General features: G+C 41.0%; 1 protein-coding gene across 1 annotated transcript in view; it reads right to left on the bottom strand.

Moving 5' to 3' along the window:
• Positions 1-1594: 1594 nt before the first annotated feature.
• Positions 1595-19418, bottom strand: part of SPTLC1 (serine palmitoyltransferase long chain base subunit 1) — a gene marked incomplete in the record, with an annotated part of 251183 nt that continues 233359 nt past the window's right edge. The window contains 1 exon segment of the mRNA XM_053702382.1: positions 1595-3747. Coding sequence (XP_053558357.1) covers positions 3654-3747 — 94 coding nt within the window.

Raw genomic sequence — 19418 nt, 5'->3', positions numbered from 1 at the left:
CATATATATAAAGCAAAATTGATCAAATTCCTTAAATGACAGTTTCAGGAATGGGAAAAAATGCCAAGAACAAGCCTCTAGCAACCAGAAGCAATAAAAAATGAGACTTAAATAATTGAGGAGACTAAAGCGACGCCCATATTATTTGGCGCCTAAATGCTTTTGGCGCCAAAATGACGCCATATCCGGAACGCCGACATTTTTGGCGCGAAATAACGTCAAAAAATGACGTAACTTCCGGCGACACGTATGACGCCGGAAACGGAAATAGAATTTTGCGCCAAAAAAGTCCGCGCCAAAAATGACGTAATAAAAAGAGGCATTTTCAGCCCCCGCGAGCCTAATAGCCCACCGGGAAGAGTCAAATTTTTGAAGGTAAGAAAAAATGAATAAATCAAAAAATGCATTATCCCAAATATGAAACTGACTGTCTGAAAATAAGGAAAGTTGAACATTCTGAGTCAAGGCAAATAAATGTTTGAATACATATATTTAGAACTTTATAAACAAAGTGCCCAACCATAGCTTGGAGTGTCACAGAAAATAAGACTTACTTACCCCAGGACACTCATCTACATATAGCAGATAGCCAAACCAGTACTGAAACGAGAATCAGCAGAGGTAATGGTATATATAAGAGTATATCGTCGATCTGAAAAGGGAGGTAAGAGATGAATCTCTACGACCGATAACAGAGAACCTATGAAATAGACCCCGTAGAAGGAGATCACTGCATTCTAATAGGCAATACTCTTCTCACATCCCTCTGACATTCACTGCACGCTGAGAGGAAAACCGGGCTCCAACTTGCTGCGGAGCGCATATCAACGTAGAATCTAGCACAAACTTACTTCACCACCTCCATCGGAGGCAAAGTTTGTAAAACTGAATTGTGGGTGTGGTGAGGGGTGTATTTATAGGCATTTTGAGGTTTGGGAAACTTTGCCCCTCCTGGTAGGAATGTATATCCCATACGTCACTAGCTCATGGACTCTTGCTAATTACATGAAAGAAATATACTGAACATACCTCAAAGCAGGTAATCTGCAGACCGTCCCCCCAACTGAAGTTTTCTTTCCATACTCTTCAGTTATGTGTGAGAACAGCAATGGACCTTAGTTACAAACCGCTAAGATCATCAAACCTCCAGGCAGAAGTCTTCTTCCAATTAAAAACTACACTAAGTCACCACATCTCTCTTGATACTTCCTTTCTTGTCAAGAGCTGCAAGAGAATGACTGGGGGTGGTAGTTAGGGGAGGAGCTATATAGACAGCTCTGCTGTGGGTGTCCTCTTGCAGCTTCCTGTTGGGAAGGAGAATATCCCACAAGCAATGGATGAACCCGTGGACTGGATACACCTTTACAAGAGAAATATATTGTAGTGCTGTTTCACAATGCAGAACTATACATTTTATATAAAATCTCAAGGTGCTTACTGTCCCTTTAAATGGGATCTAACTGCTATTATTCACAGGAAACACAAAAGGCTTCTTGTTGCAGAGGCAAAACATTTTCACTACCATTACTCAGGACCCTGAAATGCTCCCACAAAATAGACAGTGATCATGCAAAAAATAGAAGAAAAAAAAAAATCAAAGAAAATTAATTGTAATTTATTTAAAACAAATTTTTGTCCAAAATAAAGCTCAGTTGCTTTGTTAGCAGCAACAAAAAGGCACTCTGTTTTAAAATAAATTTTAAGAACTGTACAAAAAGGACATATTCAAATACAATTTTGACATTTATTATATGTCTAAATTATAAGCTACAATTATACAGTTTATGTTCCTAGGGATTGCAAGCCAGCAATGTATACTGAATAAAACATGAAATACTAAAGAATTATTGATGGTCGACAATGCTGTTGACATGTAGCTGCCACTTCACAATAACAGAGTACTAATTCTACCTCAGTCATGCATTTAGATGCAGATTTCATGGGTATCAAAAAACAAAGTTGAGTTTTGTGTCATTCCTCAGCAAAACCTTTTCATGCAAAATGTAAGATAATCAATACTTTGATTTATGTAACTACAGGCTTCAAGTTTAATTCCTGGCTGTTTTCTAGTAGGCATATCTTACATAGCTTATAGACATACTCGTGCAGTAATAAAAAATGCTCTACTGCTTTAGAAACTTTTATTATTGCAAATACTTTTGGGTATTAATGTGTTAAGTCTCCCATTGCGGAGTTAATCTTAAACAGAACATGACCACTGATTAGCTGCCATGTACATAGGCACTAACTGATTGGCTTAAAGGACTACACTACTTATTAGTGGCAATGCAACGTGGCACTAGATCAGAATTTAACATGTTTAACCCCTTTAAAACAGAAAGTTTCAAGAAAGCATTTATGCAATAAAAAAATATTCTAACAGAGCATTTTATTATTGTATTACAGCTCAGACATTAAGATAGTATATTAAAATGTATTTTGTTTTGATTTTTTTAAAAACTATTCATGTTTTTGATAAATAATTTTTTTTTGGCATTTTGAGACATAGCTATCCACCAAAGTTTGTGGAGTTGTCTGTCAGCCAATGGCTAACTGATCCCTGACGATCAATTGTGCACAAACATGCACTACTAGTCAATTCTAATATCAATTTAAATTATTTAAATTTTTTTCAAAGTAAAAAATGTAAACATTAAATTGCTACTCTTTAAATATGCACGATAGAAAAGACTGTTTAATGTTTTTGTTACACCCCGGTTCTAACACAGAGCAGTTTTTTTATTATAAATAAAATTCAGGCTTGATTTACTTGTTCATAGCCTAAGGAAGTGGTGTAGGTCCTGCACTATTTTTCTTAAAAACAATTAGTTTTAAGTATTAATATACCGTCTATAAATAAAGAGGAACATAGCAAACACTTTATGTGAAATTGCACTTTGACGAGTTAAAGCCATCGGCCACCTAATGTGTATACAGTATATATATGTGTGTGTGTATATATATATATAGGGTTTTCACAGTGAGAAATGGATACAAGGAGCAATTAAAAAAATAAAATGAATGTATACAAAATTATGCAAGTTACATTATATAAATGGTTATTGTACAAGCCTAAGATACAGTAAACAATGTATTAGTATAACTTATAAAATCTACATTAGTTGGAATGGTACTATCCAGTAAATTATAATAACTAGATTACACAACATCTATGAAAAAAATCTTAGTAATTTTGTTAAGCTTAAGGGCATTAAAAAGACAAAGATTCAAATGATAAACTAGCAAACATACAGTGTGCATTTATATACAAAAATCACATTTCATTTACATAGAGTGAATGTCTCATTCTTTGGAAATTAGAGAATATGAATATGGAAGAAAATAATTTAAATTTGTATTTGGATATAAACAGAAAGACCCTAAGAATAGAAAAGTATCAGAGTAAGTGTTTATCTGTTTAAACCCCTTGCCCCCCCAAAAATATCCAAATAGTATTTTTTTTGCTAGATTTTCAGCCAGGTCTGTGTGTATACTTCTCCTTTCTAAGTCCGGAATGGATTTTGTCAGCAGGTTTAGTAGCAGTGTCATGTCCTCAAGTAAGAGATCCTATGGTGTGAGGAATTCAGATTCTCATTTTGAAAGGAGTACTCAATTCTGAATTTATTAGAAACACATTGTCTCCAAAAATAAGCTTAATTCAGTATCAGTGAGGCAGCTTGCTTAATCACAGATGCAGCTGTATCCAATTCTTCATTAGTTTGCTCCACTGTCACTACCACCCTTATGCTGTAAAAAATGTAACCAAAATTGGGGTATTAGTGTAATATATTTTTAGCAAAATCAATAAAAGTCAGTGATAACTGTGGTAATATTACAGCAGATAATGACAAGATCAAATATTACAATGTCTTTTTTAAAAAGCTCCCAGTAGAAAGAAAAAACATCCTTTGTCTAATGTCAAAAATTATTTTGGATGTTACGCGTTTTGTAAACTTCCACCATTGGACGACAGAAAAAAAAAAAAAAAAAAAAAGATAAAATACTTAGTCAAAATTAAACTTTCAAGATTCAGATAGAGCACGGTCCATATTTGGTTCAGCACCATGGGTAGCACTTGACGATTGGTGGCTACATTTTTACATCAATCAGCGAGCGCTACCCAGGTGCTGAATAAAAACTGTGCCAGCTCCTAAGCTTACATTCTTGCTTTTTTAAATAAAGAAACCAAAAGAATGAAGAAAAATGATCATAGGAGTAAATTAGAAAGTTGCTTAAAATTGCATTCTCTATTTGAATCATGAAAGTTTAATTTTGACTAGACTATTCCTTTAATATTACAGTAATTATAGACCCATGATTCACTATCCATGTCTTACAAAGCAGGAATGGGGCAATTACACAGTATTTTCTGGCATGCAGTTGCTATTAAGTAGCTTGCAATTTATTGCTAGGATTTTTCTAGTGTATATATAAAAAAGATTTGCCTGAATGCAAAAAAATGGCAAGCAGACTACAGAGAAATTGAAAGCTGAGACAACAGGTATAGTGGTAGTCTGCTTTCAATTGCAAAAGTTTTACATTTATAGCCCTATTTAAAATGTATAGTAGTTAAAAAAAAGTTAAGTCAAAATTAACTTTTTACAATTCATATAGAGCATGCAATTTAAACAACCTTTTAATTTACTTGTATTTAATTTTCTTTGTTCTCTTGGTATCCATTTGTTGAAAAGCACACCTAGGTAGGCTTAAGAGCAGCAATGCACTACTGGGAGCAAGCTGCTGATTGGTGGCTGCACATATTTCCCCTTTTGTTACCAGGGGTATTCAGCTATGACCAGTAGTGCATTTCCACTCATGCAACAAAGGATTCAAAGAGAATGAAGCAATTTTGACAACTGAAATAAATGTTCAAAATCAAACAAAAACATAAAATATGCTTACCAGATAATTTCCATTCCTTCTGTATGGGAAGAGTCCGCTGCTGCATTCCTTACTTGTGGGAAATACTGAACCTGGCCACCAGGAGGCGGCAAAGACACCCCAGCCAAAGGCTTAAATACCTTCCCCACTTTATCATAGCCCCAGTCATTCTGCTGAGGGAACAAGGAACAGAAGGCGAAAACAGGGTGAAAAAGGTGCTAGAATAAATTTAGGGCCGCCCATCGGAGAACACGGGCGGGAGCAGTGGACTCTTCCCATACAGAAGGAATGGAAATTATCTGGCAAGTCATAATTTATGTTTTCCTTCTTAATATGGGAAGAGTCCACAGCTGCATTCCTTACTTGTGGGAAACATATACCCAAGCTCTAGAGTACACGGAATGCTAACGGGAGGGGAAAAAAAGAGAGCCGGACCCTAATCTGAAGGCACCACAGCCTGCAAAACCTCTCTCTCCCGAAGGCTGCTTCAGCAGAAGCAAAAACATCGAACTTGTAAAATTTGGAAAATGTATGTAAGGAAGACTAGGTAGCCGCCTTACAAATCTGATCCATTGAGGCCTCATTTTTGAAAGCCCAAGAGGAAACCACTGCTCTCGTAGAATGAGCCGTAATACTCAGAGGAGGCTTATGTCCCGCTGACTATGCTAAACGGATGACACTCCTCAGCCAAAAAGATAAGGAAGTCAAAGAGGCTCTCTGACCCCTACGCTTACTGGAAAGGAGAACAAACAGCGAAAGAAGTTTGTTTAAATTCCATTGCAGCCTGAAGATAGAACTTCAAGGCACAAACCACATCCAGAATTACATTATAAACGTTCCTTCAACGAAGAAGAATTAGGACATAAGAAAGGAACCTCAATCTCTTGATCGAAGTTGCGAAATGACACAACCTTAGGAAGAAAAACCTAACTTGGTTCGTAGAACAGTCTTATCAGCATGGAAAGTCAGATAAGGAGGAACACATTGCAAGGCAGCAAACACAGATACTCTGTGCGCAAAAGCAATAGCCAGTAGAAAAGGAACCTTCCAAGACAACAATTTATTGGTTACTTCATGCATAGGCTCAAACGGAGCCTGTTGCAAAACTTTAAGAACAAGATTTAAACTCCAAAGAGGAGCATTAGATCTAAACACGTGTCAGATCCTAGCAAATCATTAACAAAAAAAGAGTGCACATCTGGAGGCTTAGCAAACCTCTTGTGCAGCAACACAGACAGGGCAGAAAACTGCCCCCCTTAGGGGACTTGCAGAAAAGCCCTTCTCCAGTTCATCCTGGAGAACAGAATAAGTAGGTCCTCCACAACTTATGATAGATGCGACTAGCAACCATCTTACAAGCTCGAAAGAGATTAAAATTAACTCTCTCAGAAAACCCTATCTTGGCTAGGACTAAGCGGACAATCTCCATGCAGTCAGCCTCAGAGAATCTAGACATTGATGAACAAAGAGACCTTGGTCAGCAGATCCCTGCGACAAGGTAACTTCTACGGAGGAGATGACATCCCCACTAGATCCGCGAACCATATCCTTCACAGCCAATACGGAGCAATCAGAATCACTGACGCCTGCTTGACTCGAGCCACTACACTAGGAAGTAGTGGTAACGGCCAGAAAGATAAATTAGATTGAACCTCCAAGGCACCGCTAATGCATCTGTTAGCTCCGTCTGAAGATTCCTGTACCTCGACCCATATCTGGTAGCTTGGTATTGAGACTTCATAAGATCCTCCTCTTGCAAATCTCCGCAAATGCTCGGGATGGAGAGACCAGTCCCCCGGCTGAAAGGATCGTCTGCTGAGGAAAACCGCTTCCCAGTTGTCCACACCGGAAATGTGGATCGCTGACAGCGAACAAACGTGGGTCTCAGCCCACTCCAGAATCTGAGATACTTCCCTCATAGCTAGGGAGCTTCTCGTTCCCCCCTGATGGTAGATGTAAGCCACTGAGGTTATATTGTCTGATTTGAATCTGGCAAACCCAGCAGAGGTCAAGCCTTCAGAGCATTGTATATCGCCTGAAGATCCAAAATAAGATCGGGAGGGAGCTTTCCTCCTGAGTCCAAAGGCCCAGTGCCTCCCTTGCACCCCACAGAGCTCCCCATCCTGAGACTCACAACCGTAGTCACAATCACCCAGGACGGTCTTAAGACTGACGTCCCTCAGGACAAGTGATCCGGACAAAAAAAAAAAAAAACACACCAAGAGAGCGGTTCCCTCGATCGGATGTCCAGAGAAATCTATTGAGACAAATCCGATGATCGCTGTTCCACTGCTACAGCATGCGCAGTTGCAACAGTCTGAGGTGAAACCTGGCAAAGGAATGATGTCCATGCTGGACACCATGAGACCAATCACCTCCATACACCAAGCCACAGATGGCCTTAAGGAGGTCTGGAAAGCAAGACATGTTGAAGCTAGCTTGCAACGTCTCTGGTCCGTTAGAATATTCCTATTCTAATATAGTACCCATGAATTCCATCCTGGTACTTGATACAAGAGAACTCTCTCTATTTATCTTCCATCCATGGGATCAAAGAAGACAGAGGAGAGATTCCAAATGGTCCACTCTTCGAAAAATATCTTGGAGCCGTAGTGAGTCCAAACAGAAGTGCAATAAACTGGAAGTGCTGGTCCAAGAACGCAAACCTTAGGAAAAGGAAGTGGTCCTTGAGGATTGGTACGTGAAGGGAGCATCCTTTAGATCTATTGTGGTCATGAACTACCCCTCTCGAATGAGGGGAAAAACTGACCTATCGTCTCCATCTTAAACGCGGGGACATTTAAAAACTTGTTTGTTTAAGCACTTTAGGTCCAGAATCGGACGGAAAGTTCCCTCCTTTTTCGGGACCACAAAAAGGTTTGAATAGTATCCCAAACCTCTCACTGCGATAGGCACCGGAACAATAACTCCTAAGAGGACAGATCCCGTACGCACACCAGAAAGGCTCTCCTCCTTTCTTGTCAGGAAGACAGGAAAGAGAGGAGGAATCTGCCCTTGGATGGCTGAGACTTGAAACCTATCTTGTAACCCTGAGCTATGACCTCCAGGACCCATGGATCCTGCACATCCCTGAGCCAAGCGACTAAAAAGAGCGACAGACTGCCCCCTACACGATCCAGAAGAGGACCAGGGACCGCCCATTCATGCCGACAGACTCGGCAGGCTTCTTGCTCTGCTTGGATTAATTCCCGGACTAAGCCAACTTTCAAGAGCTCGTTTTGCTCTGGCCTAGCGGAGGACTGCTGACATGGGCTTTATCAGAACGAAAATTGTCCCTTACACTAGTTCATATTCTCTTGCGGTAGGAGGGCAGTTTTGCCTCCTCTGACCGTGGAGATAATCGAGTCCAGGCCTGGACCAAACAAAATCATTCCCTGAAAGGGGAGGGAAAAAAAGTCTAGACTTAGAAGTCGTATCCGCAGACCATGACTTCAGCCAGAGCTCGATGGGCCTGAACAGAAAAAGCTGAAGCCGTAGCATTCAGACAACCTGCACATTAGCATCACAGATAAAAGAATTAGCAACCTCAAGGCCTTAATTCTTTCCTGAAGAATGTCGAGAGGACCCTCCTCCTCAATCAAATCCCATAAGGAGTCGCACCAATAGGTAACTGCTCCAGCAACCGTTGCAACAGCCGCCGGTGGTTGAAAGACAAATATCCTGTATGTTGAAACATCTTTCGTAATAGTTTCCATCTTTTATCCATGGGCTCCCAAAACGAAGATCTATCCTCAAGCGGGATAGTAGTACGTTTAGCAAGGGCGAAGATAGCACCATCCCCTTTCGGGGCGGAACATTACAATTCCATAGAGAGTCCAGGACCAGGATCAACAGGGGAAAAAGGAATCCAATCCTGTCCCATTCATTCTTAATAATGTTCACTATCTAACAGGAGCAGGGAAGGAAAAGGCACCACCCTGTCCTCAAACTATCCTATTTAGGAATCAAAGGTTCATCAGGCAATTTGGCCTATGGAACCTCTGAATTTGCCAAAAACTTCCCTTAGAAGAAAGTGCAAATTCCTAAAACTAAAGTCTGGTTTCTCCGCAGCCAGAGGTTTAGAGGAAGCAGACTCGAACTCAGAATGTTCATACTCTGAAGTCTCAGAAAGAACTTCATCCTCAGATAACCGTAACAGTTAAATCCAATAAATCATCTGATGTACTCCTGGAAGGAGTGCAATATGTAACCTTTCGCTTGCGCTTGGCAGGGTGAGGTAAAGCATTAAAGGCCGCAGACACCGCCGTCTGAACTGCGCAGTAACGTCTGGTGAAAAAAAGGCCCCCTCCAGATGGAGTATCAGCAATGCTATGGGAAACTGCATGTGTAGAGAGAGAAGAATGTAGGGTACACACCTCACTGGACGACAACTCCTCAGAGGTGGACGACTCAGTGGTATCAAACATGTTTGATATCACATTATCAAGGCATATGGAACATAATTAAGAGGGTGGATCTAAGGCCTCCTCACAATATAAACAGGAATTACTCTTTAGGAATATAGGGAGTACCCTCTAAAGTAACAGAATTCTCCGTCGCTAGTGCAATAAGCGGAGTACTATGGAAAATAAAACAATCTTATTTTATTCACAAAAACGGCACCCTTATACCCCAATGGCTGGGGCGTTCCCCACCTCCTATGACCCAGACAGTACAGAGAATTATGACTCCTCTCTGATAAACACCCAGTCAAAAACAAGGGAATGAAAACTGTACAATGCAGGACCATCTCTACTATGAGAAAAAGCACGCCAAACTTGTAAGCTGCACAGCTCTCAAAGTGAAAGTGAAACCTGTATATTCCATAACAACCGATGAGCTCATAACATCTCCCACATAAAAGCAGCATAAAATCAAATAAACATATAAGATTATTCCCCAGTGTTCAATAATCCCCCTCAGGAGATATTAACCCTTGATTCTATACAGAAAAAAGGAGTCACACTGTGACCCTTTCTTCTTGCGTTATCATACATGTATAAAAAAAAAAACAACATAATTTATGTAAGAACTTACATGATAAATTCATTTCTTTCATATTGGCAAGAGTCCATGAGCTAGTGACGTATGGGATATACAATCCTACCAGGAGGGGCAAAGTTTCCCAAACCTCAAAATGCCTATAAATACACCCCTTGCCACATCCACAATTCAGTTTAACGAATAACCACCATAAAAAGGGTGGGTCTCATGGACTCTTGCAAATATGAGATAAATTAATTTACAGGTAAGTTCTTACATAAATTATGTTTTCTTTCATGTAATTGGCAAGAGTCCATGAGCTAGTGACGTATGGGATAGTAATACCCAAGATGTGGAACTCCACAGAAGAGTCACTAGAAATGGAGGGATAAAAATAATAACAGCCATTTTACACTGACAACATTAATCCACAACCCAAAGTATAAGTTTATTCTCATAAATGAAAAGAAAAAACTTAAACATAAGCAGAGGAATCAAAGTGAAACAGCTGCCAGAAGAACTTTTCTACCAAAAACTGCTTCTGAGGAAGCAAATACATCAAAACGGTAGAATTTAGTAAATGTATGCAAAGAAGACCAAGTTGCTGCTTTGCAAATCTGATCAACTGAAGCTTCATTCTTAAAAGCCTACAAAGTGGAGACTGATCTAGTAGAATAAGCTGTAATTCTCAGAGGCGGAGCCTGACCCGACTCCAAATAAGCCTGATGAATCAAAAGCTTTAACCAAGATGCCAAGGAAATGGCAAAAGCCTTCTGACCTTTCCTAGAACCAGAAAAGACAACAAATAGACTAGAAATCTTCCTGAAATCTTTAGTAGCTTCAACATAAAATATTTCAAAGCTCTTACAAAATCCAAAGAAGGTAATGATCTCGCCAAAGAATTCTTAGGATTAGGACACAAAGAAGGAACAACAATCTCTCTATTAATGTTGTTAGACTTCACAACCTTACGTAGAAATTTAAATGAAGTCCGCAAATCTGCCTTATCCTGATGGAAAATCAGAAAAGGAGATTCACAAGAAAGAGCAGATAATTCGGAAACTCTTCTAGCAGAAGAGATTGCCAAAAGGAACAACACTTTCCAAGAAAGTAGTTTAAAGTCTAAAGATTGCATAGGCTCAAAAGGAGGAGTATGTAAAGCCTTCAAAACCAAATTAAGACTCCAAGGAGGAGAGATTGATTTAATGACAGGCTTGATACGGACCAAAGCCTGTACAAAACAGTGAATATCAGGAAGCTTAGCAATCTTTCTGTGAAATAAAAACAGAAAGAGCAGAGATTCGTCCCTTCAAGGAACTTGCAGACAAACCTTTATCCAAACCATCCTGAAGAAACTGCAAAATTATAGGAATACTAAAATAATTCCAGGAGAATTTATGAGAACACCATGAAATATAAGACTTCTAAAAACTCAATAATAAATCTTCCTAGAAACAGATTTACGAGCCTGTAACATAGTATTAATCACTGAGTCAGATAAACCTCTATGACTAAGCACTAGGCGTTCAATTTCCATACCTTCAAATTTAATGATTTAAGATCCTGATGGAAAAACGGACCTTGAGACAGAAGGTCTGGTCTTAATGGAAGTGGCCAAGCTTGGCAACTGGACATCCGAACAAGATCCGCATACCAAAACCTGTGAGGCCATGCTGGAGCTACCAGCAACACAAACTATTGTTCCATGATGATCTTGGAAATCACTCTTGGAAGAACTAGAGGCGGGAAGATATAAGCAGGTTGGCAACACCAAGGAACTGCTAACACATCCACCGCCTCTGCCTGAGGATCCCTGGACCTGGACAGGTACCTGGGAAGAATCTTGTTTAGATGGGAAGCCATCAGATCTATTTCTGGAAGACCCCACATCTGAACAATCTGAAAACACACATCTGGATGGAGAGACCACTCCCCTGGATGAAAAGTCTGACGGCTGAGATAATCCGCTTCCCAATTGTCTACACCTGGGATATGAACCGCAAAAATTAGACAGGAGTTGGATTCCGCCCAAGAAAGTATCCGAGATACTTCTTTCATAGCTTGGCGACTGTGAGTCCCACCCTGATGATTGACATATGCCACATTTGTGATATTGTCTCTCTAAAAACAAATGAACAGTTCTCTCTTCAACAGAGGCCAAACCTGAAGAGCCCTGAAAATAGCACGGAGTTCTAAAATATTGATTGGTAACCTAGCCTCTTGAGATTTGAAAACCCCTTGTGCTGTCAGAGATCCCCAGACAGCTCCCCAACCTGAAAGACTTGCATCTGTTGCGATCACAGTCCAGGTTGGACAAACAAAAAAAGAGGCCCCTTGAACTATACGATGGTGATCTAACCACCAAGTCAGAGAAAGTCTAACATTGGGATTTAAGGATATTAATTGTGATATCTTTGTATAATCCCTGCACCATTGATTCAGCATACAAAGCTGGAGAGTTCTAATATAAAAACAAGCAAAGGGGATCGCGTCCGTTGCTGCAGTCATCAGACCTAAAACTTCCATTCACATAGCTACTGAAGGGAATGATTGAGACTGAAGGTTCCGACAAACTGAAACCAATTTTAATCATCTCTTGTCTGTTAGAGACAGAGTCATAGACACTGAATCTATCTGGAAACATAAAAAACATAATTTATGCTTACCTGATAAATTCCTTTCTTCTGTAGTGTGATCAGTCCACGGGTCATCATTACTTCTGGGATATTACTCCTCCCCAACAGGAAGTGCAAGAGGATTCACCCAGCAGAGCTGCATATAGCTCCTCCCCTCTACGTCACTCCCAGTCATTCGACCAAGGACCAACGAGAAAGGAGAAGCCAAGGGTGTAGTGGTGACTGGAGTATAATTTAAAAAATATTTACCTGCCTTAAAAAACAGGGCGGGCCGTGGACTGATCACACTACAGAAGAAAGGAATTTATCAGGTAAGCATAAATTATGTTTTCTTCTGTTAAGTGTGATCAGTCCACGGGTCATCATTACTTCTGGGATACCAATACCAAAGCAAAAGTACACGGATGACGGGAGGGATAGGCAGGCTCTTTATACAGAAGGAACCACTGCCTGAAGAACCTTTCTCCCAAAAATAGCCTCCGAGGAAGCAAAAGTGTCAAATTTGTAAAATTTGGAAAAAGTATGAAGCGAAGACCAAGTTGCAGCCTTGCAAATCTGTTCAACAGAGGCCTCATTCTTGAAGGCCCAAGTGGAAGCCACAGCTCTAGTAGAATGAGCTGTAATTCTTTAAGGAGGCTGCTGTCCAGCAGTCTCATAAGCTAAACGTATTATGCTACGAAGCCAAAAGGAAAGAGAGGTAGCAGAAGCCTTTTGACCTCTCCTCTGACCAGAGTAAACGACAAACAGAGAAGACGTTTGTCGAAATTCCTTAGTTGCCTGTAAGTAAAATTTTAGGGCACGAACTACGTCCAGATTGTGCAGTAGACGTTCCTTCTTCGAAGAAGGATTTGGACACAAAGAAGGAACAACAATCTCTTGATTGATATTCCTGTTAGTGACTACCTTAGGTAAGAACCCAGGTTTAGTACGCAGAACTACCTTATCCGAATGAAAAATCAAATAAGGAGAATCACAATGTAAGGCTGATAACTCAGAGACTCTTCGAGCCGAGGAAATAGCCATTAAAAATAGAACTTTCCAAGATAACAACTTTATATCAATGGAATGAAGGGGTTCAAACGGAACGCCCTGTAAAACGTTAAGAACAAGGTTTAAGCTCCATGGCGGAGCAACAGTTTTAAACACAGGCTTAATCCTGGCCAAAGCCTGACAAAAAGCCTGAACGTCTGGAACTTCTGACAGACGTTTGTGTAACAGAATGGACAGAGCTGAGATCTGTCCCTTTAATGAACTAGCAGATAAACCCTTTTCTAAACCTTCTTGTAGAAAAGACAATATCCTAGGAATCCTAACCTTACTCCAAGAGTAACCTTTGGATTCACACCAATATAGGTATTTACGCCATATCTTATGGTAAATCCGTCTGGTAACAGGCTTCCTAGCCTGTATTAAGGTATCAATAACTGACTCAGAAAAACCACGTCTTGATAAAATCAAGCGTTCAATTTCCAAGCAGTCAGCTTCAGAGAAGTTAGATTTTGATGTTTGAACGGACCCTGTATCAGGAGGTCCTGTTACAGAGGTAGAGACCAAGGTGGACAGGATGACATGTCCACCAGGTCTGCATACCAAGTCCTGCGTGGCCATGCAGGTGCTATTAGAATCACCGATGCTCTCTCCTGTTTGATTCTGGCAATCAATCGAGGAAGCATCGGGAAGGGTGGAAACACGTAAGCCATCCTGAAGTCCCAAGATGCTGTCAGGGCATCTATCAGGACTGCTCCTGGATCCCTGGATCTGGACCCGTAACGAGGAAGCTTGGCGTTCTGTCGAGACGCCATGAGATCTATCTCTGGTTTGCCCCAACGTCAAAGTATTTGGGCAAAGACCTCCGGATGAAGTTCCCACTCCCCCGGATGAAAAGTCTGACGACTTAAGAAATCCGCCTCCCAGTTCTCCACTCCCGGAATGTGGATTGCTGACAGGTGGCAAGAGTGAGACTCTGCCCAGCGAATTATCTTTGATACTTCCATCATTGCTAGGGAGCTTCTTGTCCCTCCCTGATGGTTGATGTAAGCTACCGTCGTGATGTTGTCCGACTGAAACCTGATAAACCCCCGAGTTGTCAACTGGGGCCAAGCCAGGAGGGCATTGAGAACTGCTCTCAATTCCAGAATGTTTATTGGCAGGAGACTCTCCTCCTGACTCCATTGTCCCTGAGCTTTCAGAGAATTCCAGACGGCACCCCAACCTAGAAGGCTGGCGTCTGTTGTTACAATTGTCCAGTCTGGTCTGCTGAATGGCATCCACCTGGACAGATGTGGCCGAGAAAGCCACCATAGAAGAGAATTTCTGGTTTCTTGATCCAGATTCAGAGAAGGGGACAAGTCTGAGTAATCCCCATTCCACTGACTTAGCATGCACAGTTGCAGTGGTCTGAGGTGTAAGCGAGCAAAGGGTACTATGTCCATTGCCGCTACCATTAAGCCGATTACCTCCATGCATTGAGCCACTGACGGGTGTTGAATGGAATGAAGGGTGCGGCAAGCACTTTGAAGTCTTGTTAACCTGTCCTCTGTCAGGTAAATCTTCATTTCTACAGAATCTATAAGAGTCCCCAGGAAAGGAACTCTTGTGAGTGGAACGAGTGAACTTTTCTTCTCGTTCACCTTCCATCCATGTGACCTTAGAAAAGCCAGTACTAACTCTGTATGAGACTTGGCAGTTTAAAAGCTTGAAGCTTGTATCAGAATGTCGTCTAGGTACGGAGCTACCGAGATTCCCCGCGGTCTTAGTACCGCCAGAAGAGCACCCAGAACCTTTGTGAAGATTCTTGGAGCTGTAGCCAATCCGAATGGAAGAGCTACAAACTGGTAATGCCTGTCTAGGAAGGCAAACCTTAGATACCGGTAATGATCTTTGTGAATTGGTATGTGAAGGTAAGCATCCTTTAAATCCACTGTGGTCATGTACTGACCCTTTTGGATCATGGGTAAAATTGTCCGAATAGTCTCCATTTTGAACGATGGAACTCTTAGGAATTTGTTTAGGATCTTTAAATCCAGGATTGGTCTGAAAGTTCCCTCTTTTTTGGGAACCACAAACAGATTTGAGTAAAACCCTTGTCCCTGTTCCGACCGTGGAACTGGATGGATTACTCCCATTAACAAAAGTTCTTGTACGCAGCGTAGAAACGCCTCTTTCTTTGTTTGGTTTGTTGACAACCTTGACAGATGAAATCTCTCTCTTGGAGGAGAGTATTTGAAGTCCAGAAGGTATCCCTGAGATATTATCTCTAGCGCCCAGGGGTCCTGGACATCTCTTGCCCAAGCCTGGGCGAAGAGAGAAAGTCTGCCCCCCACTAGATCCGATCCCGGATCGGGGGCCCTCAATTCATGCTGTTTTAGGGGCAGCAGCAGGTTTCCTGGCCTGCTTGCCCTTGTTCCAAGACTGGTTAGGTCTCCAGCTTTGTCTGAAGCGAGCAACAGATCCTTCTTGTTTTGGAGTAGTGGAAGTTGATGCTGCTCCTGCTTTGAAATTCCGAAAGGAACGAAAATTAGACTGTCTAGCCTTAGGTTTGGCTCTGTCTTGAGGCAAGGCGTGGCCCTTACCTCCTGTAATGTCAGCGATAATTTCTTTCAAACCGGGCCCAAATAAGGTCTGCCCTTTGAAAGGTATATTAAGTAATTTGGACTTAGAAGTTACATCAGCTGACCAGGATTTTAGCCACAGTGCTCTGCGCGCCTGAATGGCGAATCCGGAATTCTTAGCCGTAAGTTTAGTTAAATGTACTACGGCTTCCGAAATGAATGAATTAGCTAGCTTAAGGATTCTAAGCCTGTCCGTAATGTCGTCCAGAGTAGCTGAACTAAGGTTCTCTTCCAGAGACTCAATCCAGAATGCCGCTGCAGCCGTGACCGGCGCAATGCATGCAAGGGGTTGCAATATAAAACCTTGTTGAACAAACATTTTCTTAAGGTAACCCTCTAACTTTTTATCCATTGGATCTGAAAAGGCACAGCTATCCTCCACCGGGATAGTGGTACGCTTAGCTAAAGTAGAAACTGCTCCCTCCACCTTAGGGACCGTTTGCCATAAGTCCCGTGTGGTGGTGTCTATTGGAAACATCTTTCTAAATATCGGAGGGGGTGAGAACGGCACACCGGGTCTATCCCACTCCTTAGTAATAATTTCAGTTAGTCTCTTAGGTATAGGAAAAACGTCAGTACTTGTTGGTACAGCAAAATATTTATCCAACCTACACATTTTCTCTGGTATTGCAACTGTGTTACAATCATTCAGAGCCGCTAACACCTCCCCTAGTAATACACGGAGGTTTTCCAGCTTAAATTTAAAATTTGAAATATCTGAATCCAATCTGTTTGGATCAGAACCGTCAGCCGCAGAATGAAGCTCTCCGTCCTCATGTTCTGCAAGTTGTGACGCAGTATCTGACATGGCCCTAGCATTATCAGCGCACTCTGTTCTCACCCCAGAGTGATCACGCTTGCCTCTTAGCTCTGGTAATTTAGCCAAAACCTCAGTCATAACAGTAGCCATATCTTGTAATGTTATTTGTAATGGCCGCCCAGATGTACTGGGCGCCACAATATCGCGCACCTCCCGAGCGGGAGATGTAGGTACTGTCACGTGAGGCGAGTTAGTCGGCATAACTCTCCCCTCGTTGTTTGGTGAAATTTGTTCAATTTGTACAGATTGACTTTTATTTAAAGTAGCATCAATACAGTTAGTACATAAATTTCTATTGGGCTCCACTTTGGCGTTAGCACAAATAGTACAGGTCTCATCCTCTGAATCAGACATGTTTAACACACTAGCAACTAAACTTGCAACTTGGAAATATTATTCAAGTAAAAGACAATGAAACAACGTACTGTGCCTAAGAAGCACGGAAATATATATGACAGTTGAAATCAATAAACTGAAAAGGTTACAGCATCAAACTTTGTAAAACAAAACACAATTTTAGCAAAGGCTTGTTCCCATTAGTAAAGAATAACTAAACCTGATGGCATAAAAAAGTTAAAGAATAAACGTTTTTTATCACAGTCAACTACAATCTCACAGCTCTGTTGTGAAGATTACTTCCCTCAAACAAGCTTTGAAGACCCCTGAGTTCTGTAGAGATGAACCGGAACATGCAGGAAAAAACAATGAGCTTCTGACTGAAATTTTTGATGCGTAGCAAAAGCGCCAAAAAAAGGCCCCTCCCCCTCACACACAACAGTGAGAGAGATCAGTAAACTGTCAGAATTAGATCAAGCAACTGCCAAGTGGAGAAATAGTGCCCAAACATTTTATTCACCCAGTACCTCAGAAAATGAAAACTATTTTACATTCCAGCAAAAACGTTTAACATAAATTAAGAGTTATTAAAAAGCCTGTTGCTTTCAAATAGACTAAAGTCTTATATACACAGTGTAATTCCAGTGAAGTACCATTCCCCAGAATACTCAAATGTAAAATATACATACATGATATTATATCGGTATGGCAGGATTTTCTCATCAATTCCATTGTCAGAAAATAAAAGCTGCTACATACCTCTTTGCAGATTAATCTGCCCGCTGCCCCCTGATCTGAAGTTTACCTCTCCTCAGATGGCCGAGAAAAAGCAATATGATCTTAACTACTCCGGCTAAAATCATAGTAAAAACTCTGGTAGATTCTTCTTCAAATTCTACCAGAGAAGGAATAACACACTCCGGTGCTATTAAAAAATAACAAACTTTTGATTGAAGAAATAAAACTAAATAAAATCACCATAGTCCTCTCACACATCCTATCTAGTTGTTGGGTGCAAGAGAATGACTGGGAGTGACGTAGAGGGGAGGAGCTATATGCAGCTCTGCTGGGTGAATCCTCTTGCACTTCCTGTTGGGGAGGAGTAATATCCCAGAAGTAATGATGACCCGTGGACTGATCACACTTAACAGAAGAAAGGTGACCCTTGTCTGAGAAATCAAGGAACTTTTTGGTAAATTGATCCTCCAACCATGTCTTTGAAGAAACAACACTAGTTGATTTGTGTGAGATTCTGCAGAATGTAAAGACTGAGCTAGTACCAAGATATCGTCCAAATAAGGAAACACCGCAATACCCCGTGCTCTTATTACAGAGAGTAGGGCACCGAGAACCTTTGAAAAGATTCTTGGAGCTGTCGCTAGGCCAAATGGAAGAGTGACAAATTGGTAATGCTTGTCTAGAAAAGAGAATCTCAGAAACTGAAAATGGTCTGGATGAATCGGAATATGAAGATATGCATCCTGTAAGTCTATTGTGGACATATAATGAGCTTGCTGAACAAAAAGGCAGAATAGTCCTTATAGTCAGCATTTTGAAAGTTGTCACTCTTACAAAACGATTCAAAATTTTCAGATCCAGAACTGGCCTGAATGAATTTTCTTTCTTTGGGACAATGAATAGATTTGAATAAAACCCTAGACCCTGTTCCTGAAACGGAACTGGTATGATTACCCCTGAAAGCTCCAGGTCTGAAACACATTTCAGAAAAGTTTGAGTCTTTACTGGATTTGCTGGGATGCGCAAGAGAAAAATCTTCTCACAGGAGATCTTTCTCTGAATCCTATTTGGTACTCTTGAGAGACAATACTCTGAATCCATTGATTTTGGACAGAATCTGCCCAAATGTCTTGGAAGAAGCTTAATTTGCCCCCTACTAGCTGAGCTGAATGAGGGCCGCACCTTTATGCAGACTTGGGGGCTGGCTTTGGTTTCTTAAACGGCTTGGATTTATTCCAACTTGAAGGTTTCCAATTGGAACCAGATTCTCTTTGGGAAGTATTGGGTTCTGTTCCTTATTTTGTCGAAAGGAACGAAAACGGTTAGAAGCTTTAGATTTACCCTTAGGTCTTTTATCCTGAGGCAAAAAAAGCTCCCTTCCCCCCAGTGACAGTTGAAATAATCAAATCCAAC

Source organism: Bombina bombina, chromosome 2, assembly GCF_027579735.1.
Source record: "Bombina bombina isolate aBomBom1 chromosome 2, aBomBom1.pri, whole genome shotgun sequence".
NCBI classification, from domain to species: Eukaryota; Metazoa; Chordata; class Amphibia; order Anura; family Bombinatoridae; genus Bombina; species Bombina bombina.
This window is presented reverse-complemented; position numbering and strand designations above follow the sequence as displayed.